The sequence below is a fragment of the Hypanus sabinus genome, chromosome 5 (genome assembly GCF_030144855.1).
Source record: "Hypanus sabinus isolate sHypSab1 chromosome 5, sHypSab1.hap1, whole genome shotgun sequence".
Taxonomy (NCBI): domain Eukaryota; kingdom Metazoa; phylum Chordata; class Chondrichthyes; order Myliobatiformes; family Dasyatidae; genus Hypanus; species Hypanus sabinus.
The window spans coordinates 13,935,668-13,959,535 of record NC_082710.1 but is presented as its reverse complement, the minus strand read 5'-3'; the positions used below and the strand labels follow the sequence as shown (position 1 = coordinate 13,959,535).

Below are 23,868 nucleotides of genomic sequence, written 5' to 3'. Positions count from 1 at the left end.
GGCCTCTGCACTTCGCAAAAGTCTTAATAACTAGAATATCGATATTTTGTTTTTATATCTTATTTCCTTTAACATTTCTTCAGTCTACCACAAATGTTCTTTAACGTCATTCTAAAATACAAATGTTTCTTGCAATAATTAATTATACCAACATTAAAATAATATGAAACCATATGCTGTTAGCTTGTACATGTGAACAATGGGGAACATTCATTCAATCCCACAGAGAGACCCAACCGAACAGACAGCACAGAGTTGCCGCCTAAGCGCGAGTGCTGGAGCTTCCAGCTTCGATTCAACCTCTGTTGCCTCTTTAGACCAACCTTACAGAATGTGAAATTGGCCTTTTATTGATCTGACCTTTATCTTCCATTTTCGAGGTATAATCTGCCTCGTTTTGAGCAATTCTGTAGCCGGAAATTGTTATTTGCTGTTTGTCACATTCCCCCAAAAGGATAAGCACTTGTGATTGAGCATGCCCGCGGCACCAAACCTACAGAACGTCGCTTCAGGGGATTGATGAGTGGGAAACCTTGTTTTCTATTCTAACAGGTGATTAATGCTTTCTCAAGTCTCACGTATCTTCTATCGCCTTTCCACCGAGAACGGCGTCACTGTCCAAAGATCTCCTCAAAGTTGGCCAGCTGCTTCATTTGTTCCACCTGGGCCGAGTGCCTCCTCAGCAGGACCTTTTTGCTTTTGATGTTTGTTGCTTTTTGACTGTTCGGGGCGGCTGGTACCCGAGGCTTTGCGGGACCGGAGAGTGCCACCGCGCATTTGTCACTGGTTCCAATATCAGGAACCGTGCGCTGGGAATTCATCTTCAAGGGCGGGAGGTAGCCTGGCCTTGTTTGTGAAACATGGTCTAACAGCAGCGTCCCCGAGCCCCTTCTCTCCAGAATGCCAGCGTGCCTCTTGCCCGCGGTGCCCAGAGAACTAATTCGCAAATTGTCCAGGGAACTTCTGCAACTCGTGACTGCAGACAAAGGCGAAGAGAATACCTTCTTCCTCTCCAGGACTGGCTTGCATTCGTCAGCCGGCATTTGCTTTAAACGGATTGTGAGTTGTGAGTCGGAATTGTAATGATCAATGCCCAAGTTTCTTCTCTCTACAATGTTCCGTAAACTAGAAACAGAAATTGATGGTATTGGATCTGGATCTGTGTCCACGGGAACGGTGGGGTTATGGCACAGGCCGGAGGGAAGAGATTGCGAGTGTATCTCTCCACAGGAGAACTTCCTTGGTGCTGTTAGAGCCGAAGCCTGATTTAAGGACCTTAACAAAGCTGCTGGGTCTTTCACCTCGATACTTTGGTGCCTGGTGAAGACTCTCTTGGGTAAATTCAGGCCGTTGATTTTAAGAGAAAGGCCTTCTTCCACGGTCAGGTTGCGCACATCTTCCGGAAAGGAGGATGTTTTATGCTGGGAGAGGAGCGGTGTGGAAATGGCCAGCCACGGCTCAGAGTGCAGCCGCTGCAGCTGCGGCAGTCTGCCTCCTGGCTGGGGCTGGCCTGAGCTCCGTGTGGGAGAGCCTGGCTCCAACGAACCCCTGTCATCGCCGACGTGGACCGGCTCTTTGAAGGAGAAAATGCGCTTATCTTCAACGGCATTGGGCGTGGGGCGGGGCGGGGTTGTTCTCAGCTCGATTTCGGAGGGTGAGGTGCAAGGGCCTGGTGAAGTTTGACCGTCATTATCTTTAGGAGGAACTACATTCAGATATTGCTTGGTCGTCTGCCTGCCAGAGGGTGACTTATCCTTGGTAATGATAATTACTTCCTTCCCTCTTGCCTTGCAGGTATCCAAAAGGACTTTAAGGGTCTCCTTATCGTCGGCATTTATGGCGTAGACCAGGGCAGAGCTGCCCGAGTGGTCCACCAGGCTGGGGTCAGCTCCGCCTCTTAGCAGTAACGTGACAATCTCAACGCCAGCCCGCTCCAGGCACGCGTGCATTAAAGCCGTCTTCCCCGACTTGTCTTGGATGTTGGGATCAGCATGATTTTCCAGAAGATATTTCACCATCTTTGTTTTGCCGACGCTCTGCTGGTCGACGTGTTTGGTTTTGCAGGCAATCATGAGTGGAGTTTCACCTCGTTCATTGCTCTCGTTGACATAAGCCCCACCTTCCAATAACAGTCGGGTGAGGCGCAGTCTGCTCAGGTAGACAGCTTTCAGTAGGGAGTTACCATCTTCCATGGCTTTCTCTGTGATCCAGGGGTCACTCATGGATTAATGTTCTCCAGATCTGATACTTGGTGGCTCTGCAATAATAAAAGGAAAAGTATGTCAACAAGGCAACTTTCTCAGAACAACTGGGGCAGTTCTTTACCGTCGAAAACCAGAATATCAGTGAAGTAATTAAACTCACTGTGTATGAAATGAGAAGAATAATGTTAACACACACACACACAATGCCAGAAAACTCAGCAGGCCAGATAGCGTGTGTGGAAAGGAATAATCAGTCCAATCAGGAATAAAAGTTGTAATTTGACAGGCTGCAGTTGGCTGAGGCAGCGTGAGTTTAAAAAGAGCTCAGGGCCTTCAGGCACAGGCCAATAAAAAGAAGTGAGGTGTACATGGAGTGGCCATTGTTGGAGTGGACAGCTTAGCCTGGACTGGCTTTGACTCAACAGACATGGGCGAGAATAGGCAGAGGTGCTAAGTAAGTTTCTACTAAGTTTTCTCTTTCTTTTATCTATTAGTACAGAGATAGTGCATTGAGAATAGGTCCAGGGTTAGTGGTGTGTACCTCGTGTGAGATGTGGGAACTCTGAGCAACCTCGAGTCTCCCAGACAAATACATCTGCATGAAATGCATCAAGCTGCTCCTTAGAGACTGGGTTAAGGAACTGGAGCTGCAGCTCAGTGACCTTTGGCTCATACGGGAGACTGAGGAGGTGATAGGAGTTACAGGGAGGTAGACACCTCTAAATTGCTGGGTGACTGTCAGGAGAGGGAAAGGATATGATAGTCAGTGCAGAGTACCTCTCAATAATAAGTATACTGTTTTGTGTACTATTGCCGGGAGGAGGGGGCTATAAGGGGGATGCCACAGCGACTGGGTCCATAAGACTGTAATACATAGGAGCAGAATCTGGCCGATCAAGTCTGCTCCAACAGTCAATCAATCTCCTCCTCAACCCCAGTTCCCGGCCTTCTCCCCATAACCTTTGATGCCATGTCCAATCAAGAATCTATCAATCTCCTGTCTTAAATACACCCAATGACCTGTCCTCCACAGCTGCATGTGGCAACAAATTCCACAACTTCACCACCCTTTGGCTAAAGAAATTTCTCCGCATCTCTGTTTTGAAAGGGCGCCCTTCTATTCTGAGGCTGTGCCCACTTGTCCTAGACTCCCCCGTCATAGAAAACATCCTTCCCACATCTGTTCTGTCGAGCCCTTTCAACATTTGAAAGGTTTCAATGAGACCCCCCCTCAACTTTCTGAATTCCAGTGAGTACAGACCCAGAGCCATCAAGCGTTTCTCATATGATAACCCTTTCATTCCTGGAATCATCCTTGTGAACCTCCTCTGGATCCTCTTCAATGCCAGCACATCTTTTCTAAGATAAGGGGCACAAAACTGTTCACAATATTCAAGGTGAGGCCTCACCAGTGCCTTATAGAGCCTCAGCATCACATCCCTGCTGTTGTATTCTAGACCTCTTCAAATGAATGCGAACATTGCATTTGCCTTCCTCACCACTGACTCAACCTTCAAGTTAACCTTTAGGGTGTTCTGCACAAAGACTCCCAAGTCCCTTTGCATTTCGAGTTTTTGGATTTTATTCCTGTTTAGAAAATAGTCTGCACAATTATTTCTACTACTAAAGTTCATGACCATGCATTTTCCAACATTGTATTTCATTTGCCACTTTCTTGCCCATTCTCCTAATCTGTTTAAGTCCTTCTGCATCCTACCTGTTTCCTCAACACTACCTGCCCCTCCACCAACTTTTGCAATCTTTGTATCATCTGCAAACTTGGTTACAAAGCCATCTATTCCATCATCTAAATCATTGATATACAGCATAAAAAGAAGCGGTCCCAACACTCACACCTGCAGAACACCACTACTCACTGGCAACCAACCAGAAAAGAATCCTCTTATTCTCACTCACTGCTTCTAATCAGCCAATGCTCTAAGTTTCCTGTAAGCAGCCTCATGTGTGGCACCTTGTCAAAGGCCTTCTGAAAGTCCAAATATACAACATCCACTGCATCCCCTTTATCTATCCTACTTGTAATCTCCTCAATGAATTCCAACAGGTTCATCAGGCATGATTTTCCCTGAAGGAAACCATGCTAGCTTTGTACCATCTTGTCCTGTGTCACCAAATACTCCATTATCTCATCCTTAACAATTGACTCTAACATCCTCCCAACTACTGAGGTCAGGCTAACTGGTCTCTAATTTCCTTTCTGCTGCCTTCCTCCTTTCTTAAAGAGTGGAGTAACGTTTGCAATTTTCCAGTCCTCTGGCACCATGCCAGAGTCCATTGATTTTTGGAAAGATCATTTCTATTGCCCCCACAATCTCTAACGTTACCTCTTTCAAAACTCAAGGGTGGAGTTCATCTGGTCAGGGTCACTTATGTACCTTAGGTCATTAAGCTTTTTGAGCACCTTCTTTCTTGTAATAGTAACTGCACCCACTTCTCTTCCTTCACATACTACATCAGACATATTGCTAGTGTCTTCCACAGTGACGACTGATGCAAAATACTCATTTAGTTCATCAGCCAATTCCTTGTTTCCCATTATTATTTCTCATGCCTCATTTTCTAGTGGTCCTATATCCATTCTCATTTCTCTTTTATTTTTAACATACTTGAAAAAACTTCTTACTATCCACTTTGAAATTATTTGCTAGCTTGCTTTCATATTTTCTCTTTTCCCTTCTAATGATTTTTTTTAGTTGCTCTCTGTAGGTTTTTAAAAACTTCCCAATCCTCTATCTTCCTATTAATTTTTGCTTTTTTTTTGCCCTTTCATTTGCTTTTACAATAGCTTTGACTTCCCTTGTCAGCCACGGTTGTACTATTTTACCATTCGAGTATTCCTTCATTTTTGGAATACATGATATTTTTGGTCTCTGGCACTGAGTCTGGTTCTGTGGTTCAGAAGGGAAGGGGAGAGGGTCAAAGAGGAGTGCAGTATTGATAAGGGATTCCATAGTTAGAGGAGCAGACAGGAGATTCTATGAATGTGAAAGGGACACCCAAATGGTATGTTGCCTCCCAGGTACCAGGGACAGTTATGTCTCAGATTGGGTCCACAGCATTATAGAGGTGGAGGGTGAACAGTTGGTAGTCATGGTACATATTGGAACCTATGGCATAAGTAGGAAAAAGGATGAGGCCCTGAAGAGAGAATAAGACCATAAGATATAGGAACAGAATTTGGCCCATCAAATCTGCTCAGTCATTTCAATACAGCTGATCTAATTTTCTTCTCAACCTAAATTTCCTGCCTTCTCTTTGTAACCTTTCATGTCCTGACCAGTCAAGAATATATCAACATCAGCCTTAAATATATATAAAGACTTGCCCTCCAGAGCTGCCTGTGGCAAAGAATTCCACAGATTCACTGATCTCTGGCTAAAGAAAACCTTCCTCATCTTCGCTTCAAAAGGACACCCCTCTATTCTGAGACGGTCCTCTGATCTTCGACTCCCCCAGCATAGGAAACATCCACTCTATTAAGGCCTTTCAATGTTTGATAGGTTTCAATGAGGTCACCCCTCATTCTTCTGAATTACAATGAATACAGGTGCAGAGCCATCAAACACTCTACTCCTCACCACAGACTCAACCTGGAAATTGTATTCCATCTGCCATTTCTTTGCCCATTCTAATCTGTCTAAACCCTTCTGTAGCCTCTCCACTTTCTCACACTACCTGCTCTTCTGCCTATCTACATATCATCTGCAAACTTTGCAAGAAAGCCACCAATTCCATCATACCTAAATCATTATCATATAGTGTAAAAAGAGTCGGTCCCAGTACAGACCCCTGTGAAACACCTCTAGTCACTGGCAGCCAACCTGTAAAGGCTCTCCTTATTCCCAGTCTTTGCCTCCTGCCAGTCAGTCACCGCTTTATTCATTCTAGAATCTTCCCTGTAATACCATGAACTCATAACTTGTTAAGCAGCACCATGTCAAAGGCCTTCTAAAAATCCAATTACACAACACCAACCGATTCTCCTTTGTCTATTCTGCTTGTTATTTGTTCAGGGTTCTGAAAGAGGTGGCTAAAGAATTTGTGGAGGCATTAGTATAATCTTTCAAGAATCACTCGATTCTGGAATTGTTCCAGAAGATTAGAAAATTGCAAATGTCACTCCACTTTTCAAGATGGGAGAGAGGCAGAAGAAAGGAAACTATAGGCCAGTTAGTCAGACCTCAGTGGTTGGGAAAGCGTAGGAGTTGATTATTAAGGATGAGGTCTCTGGGTACATAGAGGCACATGATAAAATAGGCTGTGGTCAGCATGGTTTCCTCAAGGGAAAATCTTGTCTGACAAACCTGTTGGAATTCTTAGAAGAAATAACAAGCAGAATAGACAAAGGAAAATCAGTTGATGGTGTGTGCTTGGATTTTCAGAAGGCCTTTGCCAAGGTGCCACACGTGAGGCTACAATGAAAATACAAAATAAAAGAGGCGCAAAGTGACTTGGAAATGCTTGTGCAGGATCCCTAAAGGTTAACTTACAGATTGAGTCTGTGGTGAGGAAGGCAAATGCAATGTTAGCATCATTTCAAGAGGACGAGGATGTAATGCTGAGAATTTAAAAAAACACTGGTCAGGCCACACTTGGAGTATTGTGAGCAGGTTTGGGCCCCTTATCTTAGAAAGGATGTGCTGAAACTGGGGAGGGTTCAGAGGAGGTTCACAAAAATGATTTCAGGTATGAATGGCTTATCGTATGAGGAGTGTTTGATGGCTCTGGGCCTGTATTCACTGCAATTCAAAAGAATGAGGGGTGACTCATTGAAACCTATCAAACAGTGAAAGGCCTTGATAGAGTGGATGTGGAGGGGATGTTTCCTATTGTGTCTAAGACCAGAAGACACAACCTCAGAATAGAGGGGTGTCCTTTTAGAACAGAGATGAGGAAGAATTTCTTGAGCCAGAGATGAATGAATCTATGGAATTAGTTACCACAGGCAGCTGTGGTGGCCAATTCTGTATGTATATTTAAGGAAGAGTTTGATAGATTGGTCAGGGCATGGAGGGATATGGGGAGAAGGCAGGAGATTGGAGCTGTGAGGAGAAATAGATCAGCCATGATGAAATGGTGGAGCAGACTTGATGGGCCAAATGGCCGAATTCTGCTCTTATGTTTTATAGTCCTATAAAATGATAGAGTTCACCCTAATGTTCTTGAAGGATAAGCTAAAGTCAGATGTATCAGTATCACAGTCGAGTAAATGGAATTACAGAGCCATGAGAGCAGAGCTGGCCAAAATTGATTAGAAGGAGATAATTCCAGGGATGGTGGCAGAACACAATGGCTGGAGTTTCAGGGAGCAATTTGGAAGGCATAGAATAGATACGTCCCAAAGATGAAGAAATATTCTAAAGAGAGAGTGAGGCAATTGTGGCTGACAAGAGAAGTCAAAGTCATGAGAAAAGCAAAAGAGAAGACATGTAATATTGCAAAAATTAAAAATGAAATAAAATGTTTTTAAATGTACGAAGATGTTGGTAACTGCCATGTGATTTATATTGAAAACATGTACTGTACAAGCTGACTATGGGCAAATTAGAAATGTCACTGGTTATTATTAGAAAGCAACTCAATTTTCTGCTTTTAAGAGGGTTAAATTACCTAATTTTATAATTTTTTTAAAAATAAGTTTGACATATTTTGAAAAATATACACTCAGTTGCCACTTTATTAGTATCTCCTGTGGTCACAGTGTGTGTGAGAGCTTTTAGCACATTGGTGTTTTGCTGCTGTAGCCTGTTCACTTCAAAGTTCAATGTGTTGAGCATTCAGAGATGCTCTTTTGCATATCGCTGTTGTAACGTGTGGTTATTTGAGTCACTGTTGTCTTCCTGTCAGCTTGAACCAGACTGGCCAATCTCCTCTGACCTCTCTCATTAACAAGGAGTTTTCATCCACAGAACTGCAGCTCACTGCAAGTTTTATGTTTTGCACACCGTTCTCTGTAAATTCTAGAGACTGTTGCACATAAAAACCCAGCCAATCACCAGTTTCTGAGAAACCCCAACCGCCCTGTCTCAAAGTGCCAGAAGGGCCTATTCATGCTATATCTCAATAAATAAATAAATGGATGATTAGGTATTTGCATTAATGAGCATATGCACAGGTATATCTAATAAAGTGGCCACTGAGTGCATAGATAAATGGTGATCCACAAATATAAGACTTAAAATGAGCATGAAACTTCCACAAAAATTTAATAGGTAATTTCAATATGCTTCAGAATAGGCTTCAATGGTTCAATAGTTCCATTTAATATCAGAGAATGTATACAATATACAACCTGAAAATCTTACATTCCGCAGACATCCTCAAAACCGAAGAGATCCCCCAAAGAATGACAGAAAAAAATGGAAGAACCCCAAAGCTCCCTGACCCCTCCCATGCACAAGCGGCATCATCCTTCCCCTCCCTCACTTATTCTAGCATGAAACATCAGCATCCCGCCACCCACCGTTACTATCGTGTAGTGTCTAGTTGCCAAAAATAAGCACATTTCAAGCTGTAATTTTGTTTCCCTCTCTTGTAGAGAGGCAAGGGAGTCTTGTATGGTCAATGTAAACAAACGTCCCAAAGCAATTCCATTTTGCCAGGTGGCATAATCTTGAAGCAGTGCCAGGTTATTCCAAGGAACTGTTGATGATTGACAAGCCATCTTGGAAAATCTGGTGACGAATGTTACCACTTGTCATTTGCCTTTGAATATTTGGTTGTCAGCCCCCATTATGGGTAATCCTGTTAAACCAACAGTGGAAAATTTATCACAGCTCAGCACACTCAGCCAATTTAGCTCTCCTTAACGACTCACATAAACTCTCTGTGGACCTGCTAGATTTTCTCCGGCTTTGCTAAGTGGAGCCTGCTCACTGTGATATACAGTAAGAACAATCAAAGTTTCAAAGGGACCTTCTGCAACTGTTTGCACACACAGCCCGGCTCTCCACCCTTAAAACACTTTTGGAAAACAACTGCAACTCAGCCAATCTCCCAGTGTAAGCATGTTTGCAGAAAGAGCCAAATCAGCTGGATGTTCGGAGGCTGATAGTGTGATATTTTTAGCAGTTTATTCCAGTATCTCTGTAAAGCATGTTGGTGGGATTCCATCCATTATCTCGCTAAATACAGTCATTCAGAAGTACAATTCCTTTGGCCCACCTAGTCTGTGTCAAACTGCCTAGTCCCGTTGACCTACACCTGCACATGTGATAATAATCAACCAATAGCAGCACCAAAAACTGTGCAAGATGTTATTTCCTCAAAATAAGACCATAGAAGCAGAGTGGCCCATTGAGTCTGCTCTGCCATTCCACTACGGCTAATTTATTAATCCTTTCAACCACATTCTCTTGCCTTATCGCTGTAACCTTTGACACCCTGACTAATGAAGAAACTCCTCTTTAAATACACCCAATAACTTGACTGCTGCTGCTGTCTATGGCAATGAATTCCATATTCACCACCCTCTGGCGAAAGAAATTCCACATATCCATTCTGAAGGGACATCCTTCTATTCTGAGGCTGTGTCCTCTGGTCTTAGACTCCCTTAGGTACGGACAAACCAGTATTAATCATCACCTTCTCACCTTTGTACCTTGGTCTGTGTAGTTTGGGCACCTGTTTGCTGTTTAAATTGCTTTCTCAGTATGCCCTGTCTCCTTCAAAGATTATAGAGTCATAGAAAAGTACAGCACAGGAACAGACCCTTCAGCCCATCTAGTCCATGACAAACCATGCAAACAGCCTACTCCCATTGACCTGCACCGGGATCATAGCCCTCCATATCCTTACCCTCCCTGTATCCAAACTTTGCTCACACGCGCCACTTATGCTGGCAGCTTAATCCACACTCACAGGACCCTCTGAGTGAAGAAGTTTCCCTTCGTGTATGCCTAGAACTTTTCACCTTTCACCCTTAACCCATGACCTCTAGTTGTAGCCCCATTCAACCTCGGTGGAAAAAGCCTGCTTGTATTTTCCCTATCTATACCCCTCATAATTTTGTGTACTTCTATCAAAACTCTTCTCAGTGTGAAGCGGGGTTTCCTCTTTTTTCTTTGTTACTGTGAATGTAATCAAAAGGGCTTTGTTTTGTTAACTAGCCCGAATGCTTCTTTGTTGCGAGAGAGTGCTGGGAGAATGGTATTCCTTTGTAAACCAAATGGGGATTAATGTTCTTGCTTCTGAATCTGTAAGCGGGCTTTTGGGGAGATCGGCGCGAGGGGGTCGAGAGAGAGGACGCAATGCTGTAAGCTGGGCGAGGAACGGACCCCAAGCGGGGGTCCGAGGCCAGGAGGGACTCCGAGGAGGGGGGATGAAGCTAGATGTGCTTGGTTGACCACTCGGAGGGTCCTGAGCTGCGAGTCGAGGAGTTCGGAGGGGATCGAATAGTGGCCAGAAGACTTCAGTAATTGAGCTCCAACGGTTGTGCACGGTGGTTTGGACTTTGATAAGTTTGGCGCCTTTTCTTTATTTTTTCTCTTCATATATACTGTATCGTTATTAATCACTTAGTTATAGTAACCTTTATAAATTGTACTCATTTAATCGCTTATGGTTTACTGTCTGTTTCTGGGTGAGGCGGGGACATCACACAGCATCCACACCAGCTGATTACCCAGTTTGGCAGGGCCGAAGGCTGCTCCCCCTAGACGAGAACGAGCTGAGCGAGCCTGAGGTGACCCAGGGGGTTACATCAGTCTTCTACATTCTGAGGAATAAAGTCCTAACCTATTCAGTCTTTCCTTATAACTCTCCAGACCTGGCAACATCCTTGTAAATTTTCTCTGCACACTTTCAACCTTATTGATAACTATTACTAGATATTATTAGAACTTATTGATACCTACTGTACTTATTGGTATAGTAAGTGACCAAAACTGCACAAATACTCCAAATTAGGCCTCAGCAATGTCTTATGCAACTCCAGTGTAACGTCCCATCTCCCATGCTCAGAACTTAGATTTATGAAGGCCAACATGCCAGAAGCTTTCTGTACGCAAAACTCTCACTACTCCCATTCCTCTTTCCAAACTGTATCCTTTCCCATTTTTTTTGCACCTAGGTAAATGTTACTGCAATATCAGCCTATCATTATGACACAGTGCACAATGAAAAGCAGCAACAACCATGTTAATGGGCTTGCTTTCATACATTTCCACTGACCTTTTGAATATTTGCTTACCAACCTGACTAAATTGTTCAGTGTTCGTTTCAACTTCCAACCTCAATAATGATTTTTTTTTAAAAAAGCAGGCAGAAATGATAATGGGTTACCACCATAAAGTGTGTTACTGAGTCATACAAATCAAACTGAATTTTGCAGTCTTCTGAGGCTGACAAATTTCTGTTGTCTGGTTAATGGTAATGCTGTGCAAAGAAAGAGAAAATATCTGGTATGGTGGCTGGAATTTAGTAGAGGGTGTGCGCCAGTTGTACTACGATAGTTATATTCCTGAGGAAAAGACTAAAGGTCGTGGGTGTGTGGAACATGCTGCCAGGGGTGGGGGTAGAGGCAGGTACATTAGGGGCATTTAAGAGACTCTTAGATAGGCATATTGATGATGGAAAGTGGAGGGCTGTGTTGGAGGGGAGGGTTAGATTGATCATTAGAGTATCTGAATCAGATTTAATATCACTGGCGTATGTCGGGAAATTTGTTGTCCTTTGTGGCAGCAGTACAATGCAATGCATAATAATAGAGAAAAAACTGAATTAATTACAGTAAGTAGAATAGTTAAATTAGAGAGGTGGTGCAAAAATAGAAATAAAGAAGTAGTGAGGTGGTGTTAATAGGTTAGAAGGTTGGCTGAGGGGCCTGCACTGTGCTGGACTGCTCTAAGTTCTAAGTAAGCCAGCCAGGAATCTCAAGTCACATTGTGACAGTTTAAAATTATAAATTCAGTTTTAACTAGCAAAATACAAAATGGCATCGGTAAAATTCACCACGAAAGTGGTGGCACAGTGGGCAGGGTTGTCAGGAGTGCCTGGCCTTCATCAGTCATGGAAACATCATGTTAAAACGTACAAATCGCTGACAAGACCCCATTCACAGTATTTATTTATTTATTGTTGTGTGCAGTTCTGCCCACCCATTAAGCTGGAAAGGGTGTAGGATGTTACTACGCTGTAAGGCTTGAGTTATAAAAAGAGATTTAGAATCTAGAGTCATTCGGCCCATCTTGTCCATCCTGATCGAAGTTATCTACATCAAACGGTCCCGTTTCCCTGTCTTTGGCCCAGATTCCTTGCAGCCATTTCTATCCATTTACCTGTCCAGATGTCTTTTAAATCCTGTAATTGTCCCTCTCCCCCACCCACTCCATCTGGCAGCACATTCCATGCACCTGCCACCCTCTGTGTGGAGAAATCTTCCTTTTAAATGATTCCCTTACACCTGGAACACTCATGCCCTCTACCTTTAAACACCCCTACCCTGAGGAAGAGACTGACCATCCACCTTATCTATGCCCCTTCAGATTTTCATGAATCTCTGTCAGCTCACCGCTCTGTCTCCTTTGCTCCAGGGAGAAAAATAGTCCCAGCCTGTCTGGACTCAACTTAGGACTCAAATCCTCCAGTCCTGGAAAAGTTCCGTCGTTGTGGAACTTTTCTGCAGCTTAACGATGCCTTCCTGGACTCAAGTGACCAGAACCATGCGTGACAGCTGTAACATGACGCCCCAGCTATTGTACCCAGAGTCCTGATCAAAGAAGACAATTCTGCCAAGTATCTTTCTCACCACCCTATTTACCTCTGTCTCCACTTTTAGGGAACCATGTACCTATAGCTCTAGCCACTGTTCTACTTTCCAAGGCCCTGACAACTCCTGGCCTGGTTTCACTTAACAGCAACACAATACTGATAAAATCCCTTCACTGAAAGGTTCTGACATAGATACCTACATTATATTAAGATGTAATTGGCTGAAATATATCAAAGCTTGCAGTGGGATCTGGACCAACTGGAAAAATGGACTGAAAAATGGCAGTTGGAATTTAGTGTAGACAAGTGTGTGGTGTTGCTCTTTGAGAGGACCAACAAGGACACTGGGAAGAAGGGCACAGATGAGTGCGGTAGAACTAAGGGATCAGGGAATACAGATCCATAATTCCTTGAAAGTGGCGTCACAGATATATAGGGTTGTAAAGAAAGCCTTTGGCACATTGGCCTTCATAAATCAAAGTACTGAATACAGGAGTTGGGACGTTATATTGAAATTGTATAAGATGTCGGTGAGACCTAATTTGGAGTATTGTGTGCAGTTTTAGCCACCTACCTACAGGAAAGATGTAAATAATATTGACAGAGTGCAGAGGAAGTTTACAAGGATGCTGCCAATACTTGAGGACTTGAGATATAGGGAAATTGAACAGATTAGGATTTTATTCCCTAGAGCGTAGGAGAATGAGAGGAGATTTGATGGAGGCTTACTAAATTATGTTAGATGAAACCAAGACTAGAAGTCATAGGTTAAGGATGAAAGATGAAATGTTATTCACTCTGAGAGTGTGGAATGAGCTGCCAGGAGAAGTGGGAGATGTGGTTTTGATTTCAACATTTAAAAGAAATTTGGATGGGTACATGGATGGGAACAGTATGGATGGCTATAGTCCAGATGCAGGTCAATATGACTAGGCAGAATAATGCATGGATTAGATGGGCCAAAGGGCCTGTTTCTGTGCTGCAGTGCTCTATGTAAGAGAAAAATGTCTTGACACAGCAAAACGTCTAGGTGGTTGAAACAGCACAGACCCTAATGAAATTATCTTCTGATAATTCACTGGTGGCCTGAGGAATGGGAATGTCCAATCGAAAAATGAAGAGACACATACCAATGTACCAATCTACACACACTGCCAGCAACAGAGCTCTGCTGTATAAAGTTGCTGCATATATGAAAATAACTTAACAACTGCAGTTTCAATGATTAATTGCACTAATTTAATGTGTTTGTGTAGTGGGAAACCTTGTTTATTGGAGCTCTGAGCTGCCAGCAACTGGACATAATTGAATTGGGATTTCGGAGATTTCATTATGCAATTTGAAAGCCGTGTAAGTTCCAGAGGGAGCAAGGAAGGGCTTGTAAGAACACATCAAGAAGTTTGTATCTTCAGAGATCACTATAATTCCTTACACATTTACCACCTGTCTCTATGAAAATTACTTAGATCTTACATGTTATTACATTAACCAGTTAGTATCAGAGTTAATGCTTCACACGACTTTCTCTCCACCCTCTTCTTCCTGCATTATTAAAATATGCTTCAGTTTCTCCCTCCCTCCTGTACTTGTTTATCTTCCTGTTGAATATGTTGACACTTTTGCCTCAGTAGTTCCATGTGGGAGATTGCCCCTGACGTTTGTAATCTCTTCTGAATTTCCTGACGGTGACTGATTGGAGTTTTGGTCTAGAGGACAGTTGAGAGTAATGGGGAACAGGCAGAAATATGGAGCTCAAGGCAGCCACAATCTGATTGAATGGCTTGGGGGCCAAGTTACCTCTGTTTCCTCTAGTTATGAGTCTGTGCCGGTCTTACAAAAGGCCTCTTGAAGGTTCATGCACATGACATTCATGGAGTTACTCAAAGATAAGAAACCTATCTCTACTTTTGGATCTGTTCTACTCTGTTCATACTAGTAACAGTTGTGATCCTCCAGTCATTTGCTATCGCTTAATTCACCTTTGTAAGGTTTGAGATCGCTGTTACTTTTTAGACCTCAGGCATATCGAAACAAGACCAAGAGATTTACATGCCTTAACAACTACTGTCCAGTGGCTCTGACATCATCAAGTGCTTTGAGAGGCTGGCCATGGCATACGTTAACTCCAGCCTCCCAGACAATCTCCACCCACTGCAATTCTCTTACAGCTGAGAGAGGTGGGCACCATCACCCTGGCTCTACACTCATCTCTGGATCACTATGTTAGACTATTGTTTACTGACTCTAGCTCCATCTTCAGTAACATAATTCCAAGCAAACCCATCACCAAACTCCAGACCGTGGGAGTCATCAGCTCCCTTGGCAACTGGATTCCGACTTTTGGACCACAGACTGGATTCTGTAAGGGGCCGGCAGCACCTCCAGCACGATCACTCCAAACACTGGAGCTCGACAAAGTTGCATCGTCGGCCCTCTGCTCTACTGCCCGTACACGCCTGACCATGTGGCCAGGCTCTGCTCTAACTTCACATATCATTTTGCAGATGATACCACTGCAGTGGCCATGTCTCAAATAACGATGAGTCAGAGAAGAGGAAGGAGATAAAGAGCTCAGTAACACCGGGTTATGACAACCTGTCCAACAACGTCAGCAAAGCAAAAGAGCTGGTTATTGACTTCAGGAGAGGGGGCATACACACACTCCTGTCTACGTCACCAGTCTCAGAGTAGAAGGACGTCCATTTAGAACAGAGATGATGAGGAAGTTCTTTAGTTTGAGGGTGGTGAGTCTGTGGAGTTCGCTGCCACAGGTGGGTTTGGAACACAAGTCATAAAGTATATTTAAAGAGATGTTGATAGATTCTTATCTAATCAGGGTGTCAAAGGGTACAGGGAGAAGGCAGGAGAATGGGCTTGGGAGGGATAACAAATCAGCCATGATGGAATGGTGGAGCAGACTCAATGGGCCAAGTGACCCTATATCTTCTCGTACATCTCATGGTCTTACATCAACAGTGCTGAAGATCAAAGGGTTGAGGGCTTCGAGTTCCAGAAATTGAACCTGTCCTAGTTCAACCACATAGATGCCACACTCAGGAAAACTCACTGACCCCTCTTCTTCCTTAGGAGGCTAAAGAAGTTTGGAATGTCCCCATCAATCATTTCCGATTTTTACCAATGCACCATAGGAAGCATCATATCTGGAAGCAGCATGGCTTTGCACCCTTCAAAAGGGGTGATGATTACAGGACTGGAGGTGTTATATTTGGATGCATGTAGTATATGGAATAAGGTGGACGATCTTGTAGCGCAGTTAGAGACCGGCAGGTGTGACGTTGTGGGCATCACTGAGTCGTGACTAAAAGAAGATCATAGTTGGGAGCTTAACATCCAAGGATACACATTGCATCAAAAGACAGGTAGACAGGCAGAGGGAGTGGGGTGGCCCTGTAGTAAAACATGAAATCAAATCCTTAGAAAGAGGTGACATTTGATCAGAAGATGTAGAATCCTTGGGGGTAGAGTTAAGAAACTGCAAGAATAAAAAGACCCTTGTCATATTCAGGCCTCTGAACAGTGTGGTACAAGTTATACAAGTTATAATGGGGGATAAAAAAGGCATGTAAAAAGGGATAGTCATGACAAATTTCAATACGCAGGTACGTGTTGGTTGTGAAAATTAAGTTTGTGCTGGATCGCAAGAGATGGAATTTGTAGACTGCCAACAAGATTGCTTTTTAGATCAATTTGTGGTTGAACCCACTAGGGAAAAGGCAATTCTGGGTTGGATGTTGTGCAATGAACTATATTGGATAAGGGATCTTGAGGCCAAGGAACCCTTAGGAGACAGTGATCATAATATGATAGAATTCACCCTGCAGTTAGAGACTAAGAAGCTAAAGTCAGATGTATCAGTATTCCAGTGGATTCAGATGTTTCAGTATTACAGTGGAGTAAAGGATATTACAGAGGTATGAGAGAGGAGCTGCCAAAGTTGATTGGAAGGAGATATTAACAGGGATGACAGCAGGAGAGCAATGGCTATCAGCAGGAAGGTAGAGGATTAAGGAAGCTTCAGAAACCAACAAAAGGCAAGTAAAATCCCATAAAGTGAGATAAGATGTAATATGAAGATAACAACAACACACACAAAATGCTGGTGGAACACAGCAGGCCAGGCAGCATCTATAGGGAGAAGTGTTGTCGACGTTTCGGGCTGAGACCCTTCGTCAAGACTAACTGAAAGGAAAGATAGTAAGAGATTTGAAAGTAGTGGGGGGAGGGGGAAATGTGAAATGATAGGAGAAGACCAGAGTGGGTGGGATGAAGCTAAGAGCTGGAAAGGTGATTGGCGAAAGTGATACTGAGCTGGAGAAGGGAAAGGATCATGGGATGGGAGGCCTCAGAAGAAAGAAAGGGGGGGGGGAAGCACCAGTGGGAGATGGAGATCAGGCAAACAACTAAATATGTCAGGGATGGGGTAAGAAGGGGAGGAGGGGCATTAACGGAAGTTAGAGAAGTCAATGTTCATGCCATCAAGTTGGAGGCTACCCAGCCGGTATATAAGGTGTTGTTCCTCCAACCTGAGTTTGTATTAATTTTGACAGTAGAGGAGCCATGGATAGACATATCAGAATGGGAATGGGACGTGGAATTAAAATGTGTGGCCACTGGGAGATCCTGCTTTCTCTGGCAGACTGAGCGTAGGTGTTCAGTGAAACGGTCTCCCAGTCTGCTTTGGGTCTCACCAATATATAAAAGGCCACACCGGGAGCACCAGACGCAGTATAGCACACCAGCCGACTCACAGGTGAAGTGTCGCCTCACCTGGAAGGACTGTCTGGGGCCCTGAATGGTGGTGAGGGAGGAAGTGTAAGGGCAGGTGTAGCACTTGTTCCATTTACAAGGATAAGTGCCAGGAGGGAGATCGGTGGGAAGGGATGGGGGGGGGACGAGTGGACAAGGGAGTCACGTAGCGGGCAACCCCTGCGAAAAGCAGAAAGAGGGGGGGAGGGAAAAATGTGTTTGGTAGTGGGATCCCGTTGGAGGTGGCGGAAGTTACGGAGAATTCTACGTTGGACCTGGAGGCTGGTGGGGTGGTAGGTAAGGACAAGGGGAATCCTATCCCGAGTGGGGTGGCGGGTGGATGGGGAGAGGGCAGATGTGTGGGAAATGGGAGAGATGTGTTTGAGAGCAGAGTTGATGGTAGACGAAGGGAAGCCTCTTTGTTTAAAAAAGGAAGACATCTCCTTCGTCCTGGAATGAAAAGCCTCATCCTGAGAGTAGATGCAGCGGAGACAGAGGAATTGTGAGAAGGGGATAGCATTTTTGCAAGAGACAGGGTGGGAAGAGGAATAGTCCAGGTAACTGTGAGAGTCTGTCGGCTTATAGTAGATAGGCCATCTCCAGAGATGGAGACAGAAAGCTCAAGAAAGGGGAGGAAGGTGTCAGAAATGGACCAGGTAAATTTGAGGACAGGGTGAAAGTTGGAGGCAAATTTAGTGAAGTCGACGAGCTCAGCATGCGTGCAAGAGGCAGCGCCAATGCAGTCGTCAATGTAGTGAAGGAAAAGAGGGGGATGGATACCGGTATAGACTTGGAACATGGACTGTTCCACAAAGCCAACAAAAAGGCAGGTATAACTGGGACCCATACGGGTGCCCATGGCTACACCCTTGGTTTGGAGGAAGTGGGGGGAGCCAAAGGAGAAGTTATTGAGAGTAAGAACTAATTCTGCTAGACGGAGGAGAGTGGTGGTAGAGGGGAATTGGTTAGGTCTGGAATCCAAAAAAAAGCAAAGAGTTTTGAGACCATCTTGGTGGGGGATGGAGGTATATAGGGACTGGATGTCCATGGTGAAAATAAGATGGTGGGGGCCAGGGAACTTAAAATCATTGAAAAAATTCAAAGCATGAGAAGTGTCACGAACATAGGTGGGAAGAGATTGAACAAGGGGGGATAAGACAGTGTCAAGGTATGCAGAAATGAGTTCAATGGGGCAGGAGCAAGCTGAGACAATAGGTCTACATGGACAGGCAGGTTTGTGGATCTTGGGTAGGAGGTAGAAATGGGAAGTACGGGGTGTGGGAACTATGAGGTTGGTGGCAGTGGATGGGAGATCCTCAGAGCTGATAAGGTTGATGATGGTATAGGAGACAATGGCCTGGTGCTGCTTAGTGGGGTCATGATCAAGGGGTAAATAAGAGGAGGTATCAGAGAGTTGTCGCTGTGCCTCGGCCAGGTAGAGGTCAGTACACCAGACAACAACAGCTCCCCTCTTATCAGCAGGTTTTATAGTGAGGTTGGGATTGGTGCAGAGGGAGCGGAGAGCAGAGCGTTCGGAAGGAGTGAGGTTGGAATTGGAACAGGGTGTGGTGAAGTCAAGACGGTTGATGTCCCGTCGGCAATTAGCAATAAAGAGATCCAGAGCAGGCAGAAGACCAGAGCGGGGTGTCCATGAAGAGGAGGAGTGTTGAAGTCGGGAGAAGGGGTCATCGGTGGGGGTAGGAGAGTATGAAGGTAAGCTATTTTCTAATATAAAAGAAGAGAACAAAAGGATTACAGAGATATGATAGAGGGGCTGGAAACCGGCCTCCCCTCCATGGACTCTGTCTACACTTCTCACTGGCTCAGTAAAGCAGCCATCATAATCAAAGACTCCTCCATGCTCCAGACATTCTGTCTTCCCCCTCTTCTGTTAGATAGACAATACAAAAGCCTGAAAGCACACACCATCATGCTCAAGGACAGCTACTACCCCACTGTTGTAAGACTTGAATGGTCCCCTAGTAAGATGGGTTGTTGATCTCACAATCTACCTGGTTATGATCTTTCACCTTATTGTCTACCTACAGAGCAGTTTCTCTGTAGTTGTTGCAATTTATCCTGCATTCTATTTTTTTTTACCTTGTTCTACCTCAATGCATTGTGTAATTAATTGATCTCTGTGAACAGTGTGGAAGACAAGCTTTTCATTGTATTTCAGTACATGTGACAACAACAAACCAATTCCAATTCTTTATGGACCATTTTTGTAAAACAAGGCATCTTCTTGATTGCATGTATCTGTCTTGGTTCAACACTACTTTTTAGAAATGTTTCTTGTAGACCTGTGACTAGTAGTGTGCTGCAGGGATTGGTGCTGTGTCCCTTGTTTGCCATTTATATCAACAATCTAGATGATAATGTCAGCAACTGGATCAGCAAATGTTCAGATGATACCAAGATTGAGGGTGTAGTCAACAGCAAGGAAGACTATCAGAAGTTGCAGTGGGATCTGGACCAGCTAGGAAAATGGCAGATGAAATGTAACGCAGAAAGTGTGAGGTATTGCAGTTTGATAGGACCAACTAGCATAGGTCTCACATAGTGGATGGTAGGGCACTTATGAATGCTACAGAACAAAGGGATCTAGGAATACTGGTCCATAATTCATTGAAGGTGGTGTCACGGTAGATAGAGTCACAAAGAAAACTTTTAGCCTTCAGAAATCAAAAGTATTGAGTACAGGAGATGGGATGTTATGTTGAAGTTGTATAAGACATTGGTGGGGCCTAATTTGGAGCATTGTTTGTAGTATTGGTCACATATCTACAGAAAAGCTGTAAATAAGATTGAAAGACTACAAAGGAAATTTACAAGGATGTTGCTGGGATTGGAGGACCTGAGTTATAAGGGAAGATTGAACAGATTAGGACTTTATTCCGTGGAACATAGAATATTGAGGAATACAAAATTATGAGGGGTATAGATAGGGCATAATGCAAGCAGGCTTTTACCACTGAGGTTGGGTGGGACTACAACTAGAGGTCATGGATTCAGGGCGAAAAGCGAAAATTTTAAAGGGAACGTGAAAAGAAACTTCTTCACTCAGAGGGCCATGAGTGTGGAATGAGCTGCTGGCGCGAGTGATGCATGCCATCTTGATTTCAACCTTTAAGGGAAGTTTGGATAGGTACATGGATGGTAGGGGAATGGAGGCTAATGGTCCCGGTGCAGGCGAGTGGGAGAAGGCAGTTTAAACGGTTTGGCATAGATTAGATGGACCGAAGGGCCTGTTTCAGTGCTGAGTTTTCGTATCATTCTAAAACTGTGCATCGGTGCCCTTCTCTTTTCCTTTCTCTCAATATTAAAGTTGTTCTTAGATCCTTCTGTAACCAATTCAGTTCAAACCCTTGACTATTAGTTGTTTTATTTACTTTAATTTAAGGGATTCTTCGATAGGCACATGGATTATAAAAAAATTGGTGGGTTTTATTTTACTTTTTTGAGATACAACGGCCCCTCATGCTGTGCTGCCCAGCAACTCACCTATTTATGTCTAGCCTAACCACAGGACAATTTACAATGACCCATTGTAAATCTACTAACTGTGGGACTGTGGGAGGAAACTGGAGCACCTGGAGGAAACCCCCACAGTCACGGGGAGAATGTACAAACTCCTCACAGACTGCAGCTGGAAATGAACATGGGTCACCTGTACCGTGCTAACCACTACTGAACTGCGTAGGAGAGAAGGTTGAGATTACTTAAGGAATGGGTTTTATAGAGGTTGCCACAACATCATGGGCTAAATGGCCCTTGTTCTGCTCTGGTGTTACATTTGCTTGAGGAAAGCCCTTCAGTAGTTGACACTGTGCTATATCTTATGCTATTGATTTCAATGTACAGATTGGCCATGGGAGAACAGAAGTCTGTGGCGTCCTTGATAAAGGAGCAACATTATTACCTTACTGAATTGTCAACTACAGAACATAACCAGGTATTGAATTAATGTGAGTTTCCTATTACAATACCATACCATTCTTATCTACACCTTCAATCCTCCACCAATTAGAATTCAGTTTGTTCTGTTCTCTCTGCTCGGTGTAAATATCATTACCACTGTCCAAATGCAAGTCAGCTAGCACACTTTGAATGAACAATAATGACTTGGATTTAAAATCAAACTTCACTTGTACAAAACCACCCCAGCAGCCAGTTCCCAAACTCCAAATGAAATCTAAATTCTTCAAATTACCTATTTCAGAGACTTTGCCAGAAATTAAAACTATAAACACAAGAGATTCTGTGGATGCTGGAAACCCAGAGCAACACACACACACACACACACACATAAAATGCTGGAGGAACTCAGCAAGTCAGGCAGCAACTATGAAGTGGAATAAACCGTCGGCGTTTCGGGCGAGACCCTTCATTAAAACAACCAATCATTTGTTATTTTTGCAGTGTCTGCTAATAAAGATAAATAAAGGGGAGCATAATTATTCTCATGTACAAGATAACGTGAAAAGTTAAATGTGATGGTGGTTAGACCTGCTCCTGTATATTGTTTATGTTACAGGAGTTCAGTAAGAACAGAAATCCGCTTTCGGTCCCTACGCATCTAACCCAGTGCAGTAACATCAGGCAGTGAATGAGATCTGGAAACAGTTTTCTGTCCTTGCGCTGCTTGTTCCATTTGGTTGGGGGAGAAAAGCATCTTCAGGACATGAGAGCAAGTGGGAGAAGACACGGTAAAGAACTGTCTGGAAGGAAGTGAGAATCTACAGTGCCTTACAGTGCACTCTAAGAACCCCAGAAAATATACAGAACCTCACAGTGCACCGTATACACAGTGAAAAGTATTCAGCGCCCACAGCTATTTCCTCATTTTATAGTCTCCACGTCTAAATGTAAAATATATAGAAAGAGGGTCAGGATGCCTGGTCGTAATATTTCTGTCAACAGAGGGTTGGGAGCTGTATACTTTTGCAAGGCACTGGTACACCGACCACCAGTACAGTTCATTTTTGCAGGATCCTCGTCATTAAATAAATGCCTTGAAGAAACCAGATCCCGACATTAAATTATAACAAAAAAAACTTACCCAGAATTTTCTTTTCCCTGTGGTGTAATCCAAGAAACAAAATTATCTGAAAATAATCTTCAACAAGATGTCAATTCATGCAACCCATCAAACCAGCAGTACTGGGATTCCTGGATATCTGAGAAAATCTTCATACATCTCTCGTCAAAATTCACCACAGTATCCAGTTGGCTGGTCTGTTTTAACCTATCCCTGAATGTCAGGTCATTAATTTTTAACAGACTGTTGCCGTCGTGGGGATATTAGCAAAGTGGAAATGATTTCCAGGGCTGTGATCGCACCTCAGGGCTTCCGAGTTGGACTTTGTGCCGCTTTTCTCGTGACGAAACCTTCAGGCGGCGACGGTCTGGCTCAGCGGCGAGTTGCAGGGGCGGTGTGCAGCAGCGAGGCGTTCCGGTGACTCTGGACAGCGACACACATCTGCAACGGGATGCAGCGGCGACGGCTCAGCGCCGGCAGATACTTGTATACTTCAGTATGGAATTTCTTTTTACAGAAGAGAGGCCAGTCATCTTGGGTTTATACCATAAAGAATATTGAAGGAGAATGTCTACGGGAATTACTATTGCCAAAGAAACAAAAAATAGGCGCGTAGGTTCACCAGAATAAAACCACAAGATGTTATTAATTTGATCAATTTAACAGAGGACGGGAGCTAACAGTTTTGCTGGAACGAACACTAATTCCCCTTCACCGGGGCACTGGGGAACGGACGGAGAGCTTCCCGCACACACTCATACAGCTCCCGTTCAGACGCCGCAATACTGCGATGTAACGATCCCACGCTTATAATTCAACTTAAGAATACGAGGGATAGTTGCTGTTCAAAAATAACGACTTACCGAGGGCTGCTATTCCCCCCCCCCCCTCCCTTAATGAAAGGAGGAAATACCGCAGGATCTTTGACCTGAAACGTTGTCGCTCGTATCGCTCGTATCGCTCGATCCGCCAAGTAGCGTTAACGTTACTCATTAAATCAACGGTTCTGGTGCAGAGATGGAAATCTTGCCGCCCAGTTGTCTTAAAATTCACTTATCTTAAGGGTCGGCTTGAGGTTCGCATGTCTGAGGAAGTTGGGTTGAGCGAGCTACGGCTTTTTGGAGT

The 23,868-nt window shown here is 43.9% G+C and overlaps 1 protein-coding gene across 1 annotated transcript; it reads right to left on the bottom strand.

Moving 5' to 3' along the window:
• Window positions 1-554: 554 nt before the first annotated feature.
• ankrd34bb (ankyrin repeat domain 34Bb) lies at window positions 555-22,895 on the bottom strand. Its single transcript, XM_059969059.1, has 2 exons — window positions 22,765-22,895; window positions 555-2,257 (listed from the first exon to the last, which is right to left on the bottom strand). Exon 2 carries the CDS (start codon window positions 2,220-2,222, stop codon window positions 612-614), a length of 1,611 nt encoding a protein of 536 aa, XP_059825042.1. The 5' UTR covers window positions 2,223-2,257; window positions 22,765-22,895; the 3' UTR covers window positions 555-611.
• Window positions 22,896-23,868: the final 973 nt, after the last annotated feature.